Here is a 14603-nt window from a genome sequence, read left to right as displayed (position 1 = left end):
TTTTGTCAGTAAATGATATTCCATTTGTCCTGCATGACTTTGCAATGAGGAATTAAAGCTCTGTGAAGCTTCCAGTTGTAGTAACCAAAATGACCACACGGGGGCAGTAATCACAGCTTTTTAACGTCGCTACCATGGCAACGCAGCACCGGACAGCGTCACCACTTCCTGGAGCTCACGGTTTTTTTGCTGACATCAGAGGCGCAGCTCCGGGAGAGAGGAAAAGAAAACTCGTTTCTTGTAGTGTGTGTTGAGACAAGGCGAGCGCAGGTCGGGGAAACTTTAACTCTGCTTCGTGAACACGGAATTATGCACATTTAGACACAAAAAGGAGCTCTTTCCTGCCAAAAAAGTGAGGCTTGTTCGTGATGTTTTAGCGCAGTTTCCGGATTTCAGCTCGCGCTTTTAGGAATATTCTGTCTGCATCTGTGTTGGGATTTTCCCGGTGTTTATATTTTATAAACTGCAGCTCGAGAGCTTCATAAATCCTGCAGCCACAGCTTTACCATGGACATACTCAGAAAACAACAAGGTAAGGTCATCTATCAGATTGAATGGCTTTTAAATACATTTTTAATAATAATAATTTCAGCAGAGCTAAATAAATTAAAGCGTTTGCATGTGACAGTGTGCACTGACAGCAGTTCATGCAGGTGGAAACTTAACTGAAAGGCCTTTTAGTTGATTTTAGAGTTGTTACTGTACAGTGAGTTGGATTTTGGACACACTTTTTAAACAGTATTTGCTCTTCTTGTCTATATTTCTTGCTAGATTTAAAGCTTGGAACGGCTGTTTCTAGTTTAAAGTGCTATTTTTATTTGCTTTTTGGAAGCTTAAGTAGCAGGAGACCATGTCTGAAGATGTGAGTGATTTCTGGAAACTTGTGGTGTGGACTTATTTTTGCTTTGTTGTCAGCACAAAACGTGTGTGATTCACAGTAGTCAGTTCATGTGTCTACTTTTATGGAGGAACTTCAAAAAATGTTCCAGTTTTCCCATCCCGCCTGTCTTTCTCGCACCTACTTGAACTTGCATCCTCAAAACATTGAACGTTTTATGAAATTAAACGCAAGGATTCAGTGCTCCAAGCATTGCCCCGTTGTAAAATACGACCGCAAACGTAAACCATTCATACTAAACTATATTAAATAGTGCAGTTTGAAAGCGTTTACTGGAGTCGTTTTCCCAAATGGATTAAAACGTAAATCGGAAATGTGGGTATGCACTCGATGTAAACAAAACATTCATCTGCATGCGTCAAATTTCAGCATGACTTTGTACTAGTATTTTTAAATGGTCTTCCATTGTTGTCATCGTTGACCTATTTTCAGTCACTTTGGCTTTTTCTGTAGGTAAACAAACGCTTTGTTTCTTCACTTTGTTCATGACCCCAGGCTCAGAAATATCCCAAAAGTAAGAGGTGAACTGGAGTGGAAAACACCCTCAGAAACAATCCACTGAGCTGATAACAGGCCGGGATCCTGGTGCAGATGCTCTCACACTCAGAGAGTTGTGAAGAAAGTTCTCTCAAAGAAGAGTTTAGAGCTGGACGTGTTGTGTATCACTAACCCAACCCTTAAGATAATGAAAACTCTCCTTTAGCGAATTTAATATCAACCGACTCTTAATTACTTATATAGTTTTACGCCTTCTTTAGAATGAATATATCTTCAGCTCTGTCACCGTTTGCTCTGTGACGACTGTCATGTTACCGGGAACGCAGAAGCTCTCCGGCTCTCCCCACGCTCACAAACCAGAGGGTTGTTGGTCAAAGTTTACCGTGAGTCATACGGAGAGAATGTCCTACGTTCTCGTGAAAGTTTGTTTAAGATGTTCCCCTTCATAGTTTGAAAGAAAGAAACGACAAACGTCTGGTATAAGACGGGAGGAAAATTTTTTTTTTTTTTGCAATTTAGTTTCTTGTATTCAGTCAGAAAAGCTGTATTTCAAATGGACGGTCATTTACCAAAGGTTTTATATATTTATTGCATTTTTAGAGATTCAGGAATGAGGGTTTTTTTTCCACTCGACTTCCCTCCCCTCTTCATTTCAGTACCCGCACAACCTTACTTGATGCCTTGTTTAATGCCTAAACACAGGCTTTAAAATAAACATGAATAGTGCAGGGACACAGCTGGATCCAAACCTGGGGAATGTTGAACGATTGGCACCAGTACGCTTAAATATGCTTTTTAATTTCCCTGAAGGAATCTCCTCAAGGGATCAGTAAAGTTCTATCTAATTTAATCTAATTTAAATTCAAGTTACTTGGCCATAATAATGACGGATGTAAGTCTTATATGGCTTTTTAACCAACAGAGGGCTGATTTTGGGTCATATTGACCAAAAATATATTGGCTTGAATGAATCCATCAATAACCCGCTGCCATCCAGATTAGAAATTAAATCCTGATGTTAATTCCTGCACAAATGCATCCACCTGACTGGGGTAAAGATTTGATGCTATGGTCAAAATTAGCGATGCATATTGGATTTTTGTCCGATATGCTGATATGTTAAAAGTTATTTGGCCGATAATCAATACTGATATTTTATATACTTTCCTTTGTCAGAACATATTCCTCTTATTGGGGCTTATTTGCTACAAAAATTGTGTAACAGCTGTAAGAGCTGGTGACATATATTCAGTAACAACCATATGCATAGCACTTTAACTTATATTAAATGAAAAGTGTTAAATATTTATTAACATTAGCCAGCTGTGACGTCTCACTTGTGGAGGCTTGTTCCAGGTTCCTAGCTGCAGTCTGGGATCCTCTGCACTCTTGTGCATGAAGGACAGCCTTTTTAGGATCAAAGTTCATGTCTATCCATTGTGTCGTAAGACTAATCATGCTAACGGGGCTAACACGACGTCCAAACGTCTGTGGTAAAACTCACCCAAGCGCTATCGGCTATTAGCTTCGCAGCGATGTCTGAAATGACGGCTTGCAACTCGAGTAAGGCTACGTCTGGAAAAATATCTCCAACTGGGGACGATGTAGCGAGGCTCAACGTAGTCCAAAAATGTTCGGAGTCCGACATCCTCAACGAAAAAAGAAAACTTCCACACCGCCGACATTTTGACTTCTTCTTCTCCGCCGTGATCGGATCAGGTAGGCGCGCGTGACGTCATCCTTGTCACTGGGTTGTCAAACGAAACGGCGTCTTTTATATCGGTGAGTTCTTTTGATGGAATGGCCGATGTCCGATATTTGCGGTAACTTTATTGCTAATATCGGCCGATACTGATATGCCGATAATATCGCGCATCCCTAGTCATAACGTTAGTTTTCATATAATAAACCCAGTCTACACCTGACATTATGAGAGGATGCAAAATGACAAACTTCAATCACTTATTATAGAAATAATGTAGCCATTTCTATGTAAAAGACTTGAGGAAGTCTTTGAAGCTCAAAGCTGTGAAACAATGAGGTTTCTGATCTGTAGCAATACCGATCTGTTCGTTTTGAAATTAAGCCTACAGCTGTGCAGAACATTCCCAAAGCGAAGAGCTTCAGAGTCAGTCAGGGTTACTTTACTTTATCTGTGACAGGACAGCGAGATCCTCCCCCTCCCCGCCTGTCGCTCCAGAAACCCAAGAGGATGTCGTCTCGATGGAGCCATGTGTGCACGGCCTGTCTGACTCTTAGGACAATACCATCAGCAGCAACGGAGCCCGAGGCTGCAGTGCAAGGACGGCTGGATAGACAACGTGCAGGCAGACATAGGATTAGTGTGTGTACACGGTCAGGAAAAATACTGCCACAAAACAAGCGTGGCAGTTTTTCTTCATCTGGAGCTGTGCGTACATTTAGTAAATGAATAAACGAGGTTGGCTTAGTTGTTTGCAGTGATGTAAATATTAATCCACAGGAGAGAAATTAGGACAATTCTTGGTATCAACGCTGACAAGTTTTCTTGAATTTCAGCTGTGTACTTAAACAGCTAAAAGTTGTGTCTCTGCATTTAGGTGGAAACACCAAGACCGTTCATTACCACACAGTGGAAATAACAGCTCGCCTTTGCACAGATTCCCTCGTGGTGAACAGAGTAGGTGTATCAGACAGCTGCAGATATTGTCCGTTTAGCTGTTTTTACATTGCTGTGTGCTTCATAATGACTTCAGATGAATTAATAGTGTGATTGCTTATGAAGCATTCACACTATCGTGATCCATTTTTCTTCTGTACGTTTTTCAGCATCTTTCTCGTTCCACAATTTTTGTGCTATTTCAACAAATCAAAACGTTCAGCTCGTTCAGGAGAAGGGTGCTATGACTTTTGGTATTGGTGTAACTTTAGCTTTTTGAAATATTTAGCCTTTTCAGCCATTTTTTTCCTCCTCACAAAATGAATTGAGCTCGTTTTACATCCTTCGCATCTTTAAATCTGTTTACAACCTTTTACTGCTCCTTTCACATTTTGTTCTGGTTCAGCTTCTTTCAGCTTCCTTGGGCCAATTTAAACTTTTTTTAAGCTACTTTCGGCTGTTTTGCGCTTCTTTCAGCCTCTTTCTGCTAACTACATCATTTTTTGTGCTTCTTCTAACTTATTTCTGCTTATTTCAGCTTATGCTTCTTTCAGGTTATTTCTGCAAGTTTCAGTTATTTCAGCTACTGTTTTGCACTAATTTTAGCTCTTTCAGCCAACTCCACATTCTTTGCACTCATTTAAACTTTTTTCAGCTTAATTTAGTAAAAATGTGCACTATTCACTTTCTTCTGGTAATGTAAGGTTCTTTCAGCCTTTTTAGCTACCTTTCAGCTGATTTTTGGTAATTTCAGCCTTTTCAGATAATTTCCACTTTTTTTGTGCTCATTTCAGCTTCTTTCAGCAAATGTGTTCTTTATGCTTTTTTTTGTGCTAACTTATGTTTGTTCTTCATTTCAGCTACATTTCAGCATGTTTTTAGCTAATTTCAGCTGTTTTTCAGCAATATGCATTCCCATTGCATTTTTTTTTCATTTAGCCTTTATTTATCCAGGTTAGTCTCATTGAGCCACGAGAACTCATTTTCAAGAGAGACCTGTTTAGGGAGCACATGGTGGGGGTTAAGGGCCTTGCTCATGGGCCCAGAGTGGGGCGAATGAGGGTGGGGGCAAGTGTGGGTGTTTCACCTACCCCACCCACAATTTTGATGTTGTCGGGGCCGGGGCGCGAACCGGCGATCTTCGGATCACAAGCCCACCTCGCTAACCTCTGCGCCACCACTCCCCAATTCATTTTCAAATGAAATGCAATTTCTCTAGTTTAATTTTAAGTTTTGTCCGGTCATGATTACTGACTTTTTGAAACAGAACTTCTGGAAAACAGAGAAAAAAGGCTACGCTGAGATAGCGTGTAAGATGTGCATGGAAAGCTACATGCTAACATGCTTTAGCATAATGCTCATCATCAGGAGTGTACAGTTCAGTGTGCAAACATTTTTTATTCTATTCTGAAAGCATTATTAAAACGTATATCTTTTTACTTTTCTATAAGATGATTATCACCATAAAATATATATCTGCAGGTTTTTAAGTGCTCTATGGCTAAACTGTGATAGATGGGTTTGTGATTACCAGTGTTGACTTCTTTTCAGAGTGGCTCAGGATTCTTTAGCTTGGTTCATTTAGGAATGATTCAGCTAATGACAGAAAACAATTTATACTGTCTTGAGACATTCTAGTGATCTATACCCTGTCTAACCTAATTAAATAGTATTAAATGCTAACATGTTTCCGATTCTAACCCATCAAAATCTGAAGATTTTGCTTCATTATAAATTCACTGCAAACTTGCGTGCAGCACTTTTGATGCAAATACAAAGAAACCTTTTTAGAAGAGGGGTTGCGTGGATTATATATGAGCAGCCAGTATCTTACCTGCAGGAGACGTGCCAGAGCCGTATCTGGTGCGACTTGCAACAATTCTGGCCATATTTTTATGATGTTTTTGTCTTAATAACAATGGGATGCTATTCAGATGTTGTAAGGGTTCATAAATCAGTGTTTGAACAGCGTAAAAGTTTAAATTGGAGTTGTTTTAGGATGGCACCAATCTACTTTGGTTTGGTTACAGTTTGGATTAGATTGTCAATCAGGTCAGAATAAAACTTATTTCTCCAAACTGAGATTGTTCAAATAGTTATCTATGAGAAGTTAGGTAATAGTTATTTATGGCACGCTGATTCATGCTCAATAATCCTGATAGAAAAATCCACCAAAGGTTTCTTTTTGTTGAAACACTTCGTCTTTCATCCAAAAGACTTCATCAGTTCGAGGAGCTGTAACAAACTCAGTCTTATAAATAGCACCTTCATATAGTGGGTCAACCAGTTTGATGGTGCTCAGATGGTTTCTGGAGCCCACCCTCTCCCCTGCCAACTCGTTTGAAGCAGTCGCGGCCAATTCAAAGTGGTTCAAAATATCCTGATTCATGCCCCAGACTGGCGAAGTCTTTTGGATGAAAGATAAAATCTTTCAACAAAAAGAAACCGTCTAGAGGACCTGACTTAGCTTTGTTGGAGTTATTTATGACCTTTCTACAGAACCTCAATGCCAAATGTATAAAATCAACCTTTGATTATTTTGGTACCATTGTCTCTTCTCAATCATAACTCACATGAGCTGCAGCATAAAGGGCCATGGTTAAGATAAATGAGCGAGCAAGGCTCTGTCACTTCCACGTTCCTATTAAAATCAAGACCTTAAGTGTGTCCCCATGTTTAATGACCTCAGAAGACTTAGAAGTGAAGAAAGGGACATACTACAGTATATTGTGTTAGTTCCCAGAATAAGTAGAATAGACGTTCTGACTCATGTGAGGTGGTCACTGTGCAGTCTTGGCATGAAGTCAGCCTCTTGGACACCCCCGCCACCATTGACCTTTTCAACAAGAGTCACCTACATAGCCATGGCTTACTAATCACCCTTCACTTCCTGTCTGAGATTCGGACTGTTGTCATGACAAAGATGTATTAGATGTGACAAAAGACAAGAATATTTATTATTTTTGTTTCAAGTACCTTCATTTTTACCAGAGTTTGTCCTTCCATAAACATCCAGACAACCTTTTATAACTGTTAGACGTTCTATGTTTCAGTTTTGGCGTTCTGCCATCCAAGCTACTCTGTTTTTGACAATAATCAGGCTTTTCTTTAAATCTTCTGTAAAGAAGACAACTGTCAAAGCAACCTTCTACAGTTGGCTCTAATGAGAATCAGACCTCCACTGGCCCACAAGGGACCAGTATCTTCTGATGCTTTTGATATCTTTAATAGACCAACACATACCAATGGTTGTAATTCCATGTGGACCATCTGTTTTAGTGTTCGTTGGATGGTAGAAAACCCGATGAACCCTGTAATCGTTAGAGCTTGACCTTTTGAAATGTTGATTACTCTGGGACTCCTCAGAAGTGATGTCAGAGATGAGGTTATGGCGATCAAGCCACCAGGCAGCTGGAAAGCAGGCCTCAACAGTTCTCTGCTAAAAAGTGGACGTTCCTCTTGGAGACCAAGGCCAACGTCACACTGTTTACTTGCTTAGAGGATGATGTAAGGGAGCTGAAAGAGGTTGATGTATGCTGACCCACAAGATCTTGGCTGCAACCAAAATTGAACTGCTTGAAGAGTTTGGCTCAACTTTGTCTAGAGTTTCTGAAATTCCATTCTTCGTTCTCTCTCTTTTTTTTTATTTAAATAACTACTCGTCATTTTGATTTAACAAAAGAGGACTCTGCCTGCAAAACGTCAGCCAGCCCGGTGATTTTATCCATCTTTGACAGCGAAGTGCGTCACGGTGTTTGAAACACTTCTGGATGTTCGAAGCATTTGCTGGTTTGTTTTACGCAAGCCGGCAGCTCTGCCTCCTGGGACGTGTGGCTGCTCGGCAACGAGAGCGAGGGGCGATTTTAGGCATTTGATCGTCAGCAAGCACGGTGGTTTGTGTTGGGGAATGGGCCGTTGATCAGTGGGTACCCCTTGCATGGCATCGTGCTGGGAAGGGGATGAAGCAGATGGGCCAACTGCTGACTTGCTGGCTGGTGTAGGACAGAGGCTTAAGTGTGTGTGTGGCGTCAACAGACTGCACGGCAAGGAAGACCACCTGTCCTGTGGCTGTTCTTCATCTCTTTCATGTGCAGTCAGTGTTTGGATACGAACACAGCCTTATATAGAGTTTGACTGTGGCGTATTCTTTCTTACAAATGCTGACTGATGTTTGGGTTGTAAGAATGACTATAACAGTTTTACACATATTGAAGTAAAATTCGGTGCAGTAGCATCTGAGACTGATCCCCAATCTATATTTGGAGTAGGCCTGTCGCGATAAACAATAAATCAATTAATCTCATGATGAATGAAAATTATCGACCTCATTTTCATTTATTGGCTTTATCGTTTCTTCGCGTCTCTCTTTATACCGAAGCCCCTGGATGACAAAGGCTCAACTCCAGTGCTCTTCACTGACCCCTCGCTTTCTCTTTTCTCTTTAAAATCCATTTAACCGTGCAAAGTCACGTTTTTGGATCGTTAAAAGCAGCTAAGCTACAAGCTAAGCTAACAGGCCGGCCATGGGGGAAAAAACCTTGTCTTGTCGAAGCTCTAAAATTCACGGCTGAAACCCGTGCCTTCGTGTGAAAAGGTGTTTTTCTCTGCAAAAAGAAGATGAGAACTTGTTTACTGATTTGTTATGAAAAACTTTGTGTGACAAATGCTAAAGAGCTCAAACCACACCGAGCGTCCGTCATTTTGAGAACCGCAATAAGGAAGGAGAGACAGCCCAGAAGGAAATAAGAGCAATACCTATTAATTTGAAGATTCTTGAAATCTTTTGACGGTATGAACTGAGCCCGTTTTATGCACCCATTTTTTTTGTTTAGGAACTTTATTTTGAAATTCTGTCACTATGTTTAGACAGTTTTTGCAGACTGGTAAACCTCTGCCCATCTTTACTTCTGAGAGATTCAGCCTATCTAAAACACCCAGTCTTCTTGCTGCCAATTAACCTAATTTGTAGCTAAAATAATCCTTCAGCTGTTTATTTATTACCTGTCCCAACTTTTTTTTTTTAATGTTTTGCTACCATCAAATTCAAAATTGCCTTATTTTTCTTCAAAATGGTGCAAATTTTTACCGTCAACAGTTGATACGTTTACATTGTTTCAATGGTAATAAAATATGATCTTATAAGACTTACAAGTCATGGCCATTTGTTTTTATTTACATTTTAGACATTCCATATACGTTCCAAATGATTGTAATTGGGGTTATATCAAATTTTTTATAGTTTTAGGTTTAATTTGGTTTTGACTAACAATTTTGCATTTCATTTTGCTTTTATTAACCTCGTCCGTGATGTGCTCTGCCTTTGAACGAGCTCACAGTTAATCGGCGTCGGGCGCACAGCAAAACTTAATAAAAGTATTGTCACAGCAACAGAGCTGAGGTATTTTACCGCGGCGCTGACATTAAATATTAAACGTCGTTGCCGCTGAGACACAGTGAGTTGAACTGTAGACACTGACAACTATAGTTGTTATTCTGTGTTGTGTGTGCGTTGCAACAAGCAGCCAAAACCAACGAGTTCTTGTATACGCCAATGCAGTAACCAGTTACGATGAAGACGTCAGTTGTGCTTTTTAACACATCAAAAGTCAAATGCATAAAGATGTATCTCAGGGCTATTCAACTGGCGGCCCAGGGGCTAAATCAGGCCCACAGATGAGCTCAGTTTGGCCCACCAATGGGTTCATATTTAAATTAAACTAGATTTTAAACCATAAAACAAACTTACTTAATGACAATGCTTACTAGATGTCTGGCCGCCTGCAAACTTCCCTGTTTTGGTTTCAATTTGAGAAAAGCAAAATCCTCACACTAACTGTCATTTGGTACGATTGATTGGCTTCTCCAGGCCGAGCTTTAATCAGACTAACCAATAGTGCGATTTGGTGGGGGACAACACTGTGCATCATCGTGAAGCATGGAACAAAACTACATAAAATATACCCTATATAATAAGATGATAAGATAAACTATTTCGCTGCGTTGGCAGATCGTCAACACGTTGTATTCCTTCACAAAGTAGCATTGTCCTTTCTTGAAATATGGTTCGTAAAAGACTCGCAACCATAACTACACCAAATTTTAACACACTATATGTCAAACTGACTAAATCGTAGCTGTTTTTCTCATTTTCTAAGGTATCTGTGGTGGCCACATTAAATTGAGTTGATCATATATGTACAGTACATCTAATGAAACGAAGCAGATGGCAGTCATGGCTTGGCTCTGCTGGAGGTTTCTTCCTGTTAAAAGGGAGTTTTTCCTTTCCACTGTTGCCTTTGTGCTTGCTCAGGATGGAAGACTGCGACGAAATGAAGACAATGCAATCTGCTGGCTGCCCTACCCTATAAATAATGTTACTAATTGGATTTTTATGTATATTAATGCTTTTGGTCAGTGCCTTGAGATAACTTCTGTTGCGACTTGGCATTATATAAATTAACTGAACTGACTTAACTTTTTACAAGTTGAACTTGAACATAAAAAGACAGGAAATGCATAAGCAAAACGATTTTTGCCAAGTTGCCTTTTGGCGTCAGGCGATAAGAATGCTTGTGCAAAAATGTCTGGGATTTTACGTCTGAAGGATTTGCTCAACCGCAGTCTGTTTGACGTGGCTAAGACTTAACATTAACCTTTTAAATGGAAATCGTGTTGGCATATTTAAAGCATGATTCATGTGTGGTCAAAATGTCCCAGAGACTACGTTGTATTTTTTTTTTTTGGCTTTCCAAAAAGTGCCAAAAGTCTTGTATGTATGTGTGATTGATGTGGTGATGGATATCACACTAGCTCATTGACCACAGTATCACACCACCGTAGTGCAGCTGTTTTGTTTTAGTTCCTGTTCCCCTTCTATTCCTGAAACAAACATACATTTCTCTCAGCATTTGTGTGAGACACATCTGCAAAATCTTCCTATCTAATGTAGCCATCTTATTTAAGAAAGCATCATTTCACTAACCTAATGTAAGAAAACACTCTTTACATTTCTAAAGCTTGTGGGTTTTACCTGAGGCAGGTTGTACAGCAAACACCCATGTCTGCTGCATCATGGGATGCATGCGTCTTCTCCATCATGAGCCCTTAGAAATTCCCTCAGCTGTTTTTGACTGTTTTGAGATGGCATTAAATTTCGAGGCTTTTGAACACAGACAAAACTGAGGTTTTGGTTTTTGGACCTGAACATCTTAGGAATGAATTTTTCAGTCTTTCGCCCTCCTGGGATTGCGTTAATCTGGCTTCCAGTTCTAATGTTAAAAATCTTGGTGTTATTTTTGATCAGGACACGTCTTTTAAGCCCCACATTAAAAATGTTACTAGAACCGCCTTCTTCCATCTGTGTAATATTAAAATTAGAAACATTTTATCTAAAAATGATGCAGAAAAACTGGTCCATGTATTTGTCACGTCTAGACTTGACTATTGCAATGGTTTATTATCTGGGTGTCCAAATACTTCTTTAAAAAATCTTCAGTGAATCTAAAGTGTTGCTAACTGGAGTTAGTAGGAGAGATCATCAGTTTTAGCTAGGGATGCACAATATTATTGGTATGGAGTCAGTATCAGCCGATATTAGCGATAAAGTTAAATATCGGACATTCTATCAAAATAACTCGCTGTTTTAAGTTCATTTTTAATTTAAGAAACTGTTAAGTATATCTATTAATGCACTACTACTTATGCGCTTTTCACTTGTCGCTTGTGAACAGGTTGAGTTTAGATTTGTGAATATTTACAAATTTGCACTGTTCGAGTGTTGTCGCTGTGTTAGAGAGAGTAAATGTCATGAATAAATTTGACATTAAACATAATCCAAGTTGAAGTGTTGCATCATTTGCAGCCCCCTTTTTAGCATCTGCATTTGGTAGCAGGCCAAACTGACAAAGACCATGCAGAATAATGTAGTATTTTAAGTCCACAGCAGAGAAAGCGATGTAGTCTCTGTAAGTAGGCGTAGGAAAAAAAAAATGGTATTGGTTATTAGCCAAATAAGTTTTGACATATTGGCATATCGAATATCGGCCAAAAACCCAATACCATGCATCTCCAGTTTTAGCTTCTCTCCATTGGCTCCCTGTCAAATTCAGAATTGAATTCAAAATCTTACTTCTAGCCTACAAAGCTCTCAACAACCTAGCTCCATCTTATATTTGAGATCTTAATGTTCCATATTTTCCCAACAGAGCACTTCACTCTCAGACCGCAGGCTTACTTGCGGTTCCTAGAGTTTCCAACGGGAACGGGAAGAAGATCTTTCAGTTGTCAGAGTCCTCTCTTGTGGAACCAACTTCCAGTTTCTGTCCGTGAGCCTGACACATTGTCCAGTTTTAAGACTGGACTGAAGACTTTCCTTTTTGATAAATCCTATAGTTAGGGTTGGCTTGTTATGCTGCTAAAGGCTAAAGATGACTTCTGTTGTGACTTGGTGATATATAAATAAACTGAATTGAATAGAGGATCAAAGGCAACTTTTTCCTGTGCCCATCTCAGGAGAGAAGGTTAAAGAAAGAGTTAATAAATAACAGGGACAACAATTAAGAAATAAAACCTTTGTCTTGATACCTGCGTTCTGTTTAGTCAGTGTTTTGGTGTAATCAAAGAAATGTTAAATGTGACAAGCTAAAGACCAAACCTGTTGTTTTGTATTTTGTCTCTCTCCCAGGGTGAAGTCTTCATTTTCAGAAAGAAGTTGAGCTCTGCGCTCGAGTTCACCAGGGCCACTTCCTGATGATGACAGTAAACATGGGTGAGCAGACATCAGCTTTCTGTGTGTGTGCACATACAGAAACGTGTACACTTACACACTTCCTCTGGCAGGAACATTGCAGAGAAAAAAACAACACATGCATGAAAGCCAAGAAAAGTGAAAAAAAAAAAAAAAAAACATTCTATTGTCATATGTGTAAATGAGTTTCAGACTTTTTCTTTGTAAATAAACCCCAGAATAAATCTGCAGTTATTCTATCAGGTCATTTCAATGTAGAGCAGACCTCAAACTACTGTTTCCTTTTGTTCCTGTAGATGACGGTCTTCAAAATGGACCTGGACAGCACAGGAATACACAAGGTAGGCTGTAAAAAACCAAACCCCAGCACAGTAAATATTAAAACTGTAGCGTGAAAGGTGTACATATGAATACATGTGTGTGTGGTATGTTAATCAGGGGGTATTATGAGACGTTTGCCTTAGCATAGTTTATTGTGTGAATGTTTATGAAGCATTCACACTATCGGGATCCATTTTTCTTCCATACATTTTTCGGCATCTTTCTCGTTCCGCAGTTTTTGTGCCATTTCAACAAATCGTATATCAAAATGTTCAGTTCTTTCAGGACTTTTGGTTTTGGTGCAGCTTTAGCTTTTTGAAATATTTAGCCTTTTCTGCCACTTTTTCTCTCATAGAAAATGTATTGAGCTCATTTTCCATCCTTCAAATCTTTAAATCTGTTTACAACTTTTTACGGCTCCTTTCACATTTTGTTCCGGGTTAGCTTCTTTCAGCTTCTTTGTGCAAATTTAAGCTTTTTTTCCAGCTACTTTCAGCTGGGTTTTTTTCAGCTGGTTTGTGCTCCTTTCAGATTCTGTTTGCCAACTTTCAACATTTTTGTGCTTCTTCTAACTTATTTCTGCTAATTTCAGCTTGTTATGCTCCTTTCAGCTTATTACTGCAAGTTTCAGCTTTTTCTGCCATTTCAGCTACTATTTAGCTGTTTTTATGCTAATTTGAACTTTTCAGTTAATCCCACTTTTTTCAACCCAGTTCAGCAAAAATGTGCTCTTTCCACTCCCTTCAGGTAACTTAAGCTTCTTTCTGCTATTTTAGCTACTTTTCAGCTATTTTTTGCTAATTTAACATTTTTTCAGATAATTTCCACATTTTTGTGCTCCTTTCTGCTTCTTTCAGCCTAATTGGGCAAACCTGTTCTTTCTGCTCTCTTTTGCTATTTCAGCTACTATTCAGCTGTTTTCATGTTAATTTTAGCTTTTTTAGCTATTTCAGCTAATTCCACTTTTTTTATATAGCTCATTTTAGCTCTTTCCGCTTCCATCTGGTGGATAAAGCTTCTTTCTGTCTTTCCAACTATTTCTTGCTAATTTCAGCCTTTTTTTTTTAGCTAATTTGCAAAATTTTGTGCTCATTTCTGCTTATTTAAACCTCATTCAGCAAATGTGAATTATTTCTACTTTCTTCTGCTAAGTTATTCTTGTTCTTCCATTTCAGCAACATTTCAGCATGCTTTTAGCTAATTTCAGCTGTTTTTCAGCAAGTCCTTCTGCAATAAGCATTCACACTGCTTTTTAGCTGGAAATGCAATTTCTCTAGTTTAAATTTATCTGACAAGGACAGAACAAAAGAAAACTTATATTAAAACATTGCCATTGTTGCTTTGTGCAGCCAAAGGCTATTTTAGCGAACCTGGTCCTTGGTATGGCTTTTTAAACTAGAGTCATCAAAGAAATAGAAATTTCACATATTCAAGCACATAGTGCAACTCTTTAGTTTAGTTAAGCTACGCTGTGTTTCATTTACTGTGAACGTTGGAGTTTT

At 39.1% G+C, this 14603-nt stretch overlaps 1 protein-coding gene and 1 long non-coding RNA gene across 2 annotated transcripts in view; both read left to right on the top strand.

Annotated features, from left to right (window-relative positions):
• Positions 1–487: 487 nt before the first annotated feature.
• LOC119426721 lies at positions 488–13119 on the top strand. The gene is made up of 3 exons (XR_005187633.1): positions 488–532; positions 12718–12801; positions 13077–13119. It is a non-coding gene; the product is annotated as an uncharacterized LOC119426721 (long non-coding RNA).
• map3k22 (mitogen-activated protein kinase kinase kinase 22) overlaps positions 12798–14603 on the top strand; it is a 37924-nt gene continuing 36118 nt past the window's right edge. The window contains exons 1-2 of the mRNA XM_037693958.1: positions 12798–12801; positions 13077–13121. Of these exons, the coding sequence (XP_037549886.1) occupies positions 12798–12801; positions 13077–13121 (49 nt within the window). The remainder of the gene's footprint in view (positions 12802–13076; positions 13122–14603) is intronic.

Source organism: Nematolebias whitei, chromosome 20, assembly GCF_014905685.2.
Source record: "Nematolebias whitei isolate Nwh7 chromosome 20, NemWhi1, whole genome shotgun sequence".
Classification (NCBI taxonomy): domain Eukaryota; kingdom Metazoa; phylum Chordata; class Actinopteri; order Cyprinodontiformes; family Rivulidae; genus Nematolebias; species Nematolebias whitei.
The sequence above is the reverse complement of the archived record's forward strand: the minus strand, read 5'-3'. Positions and strand labels throughout refer to the sequence as shown.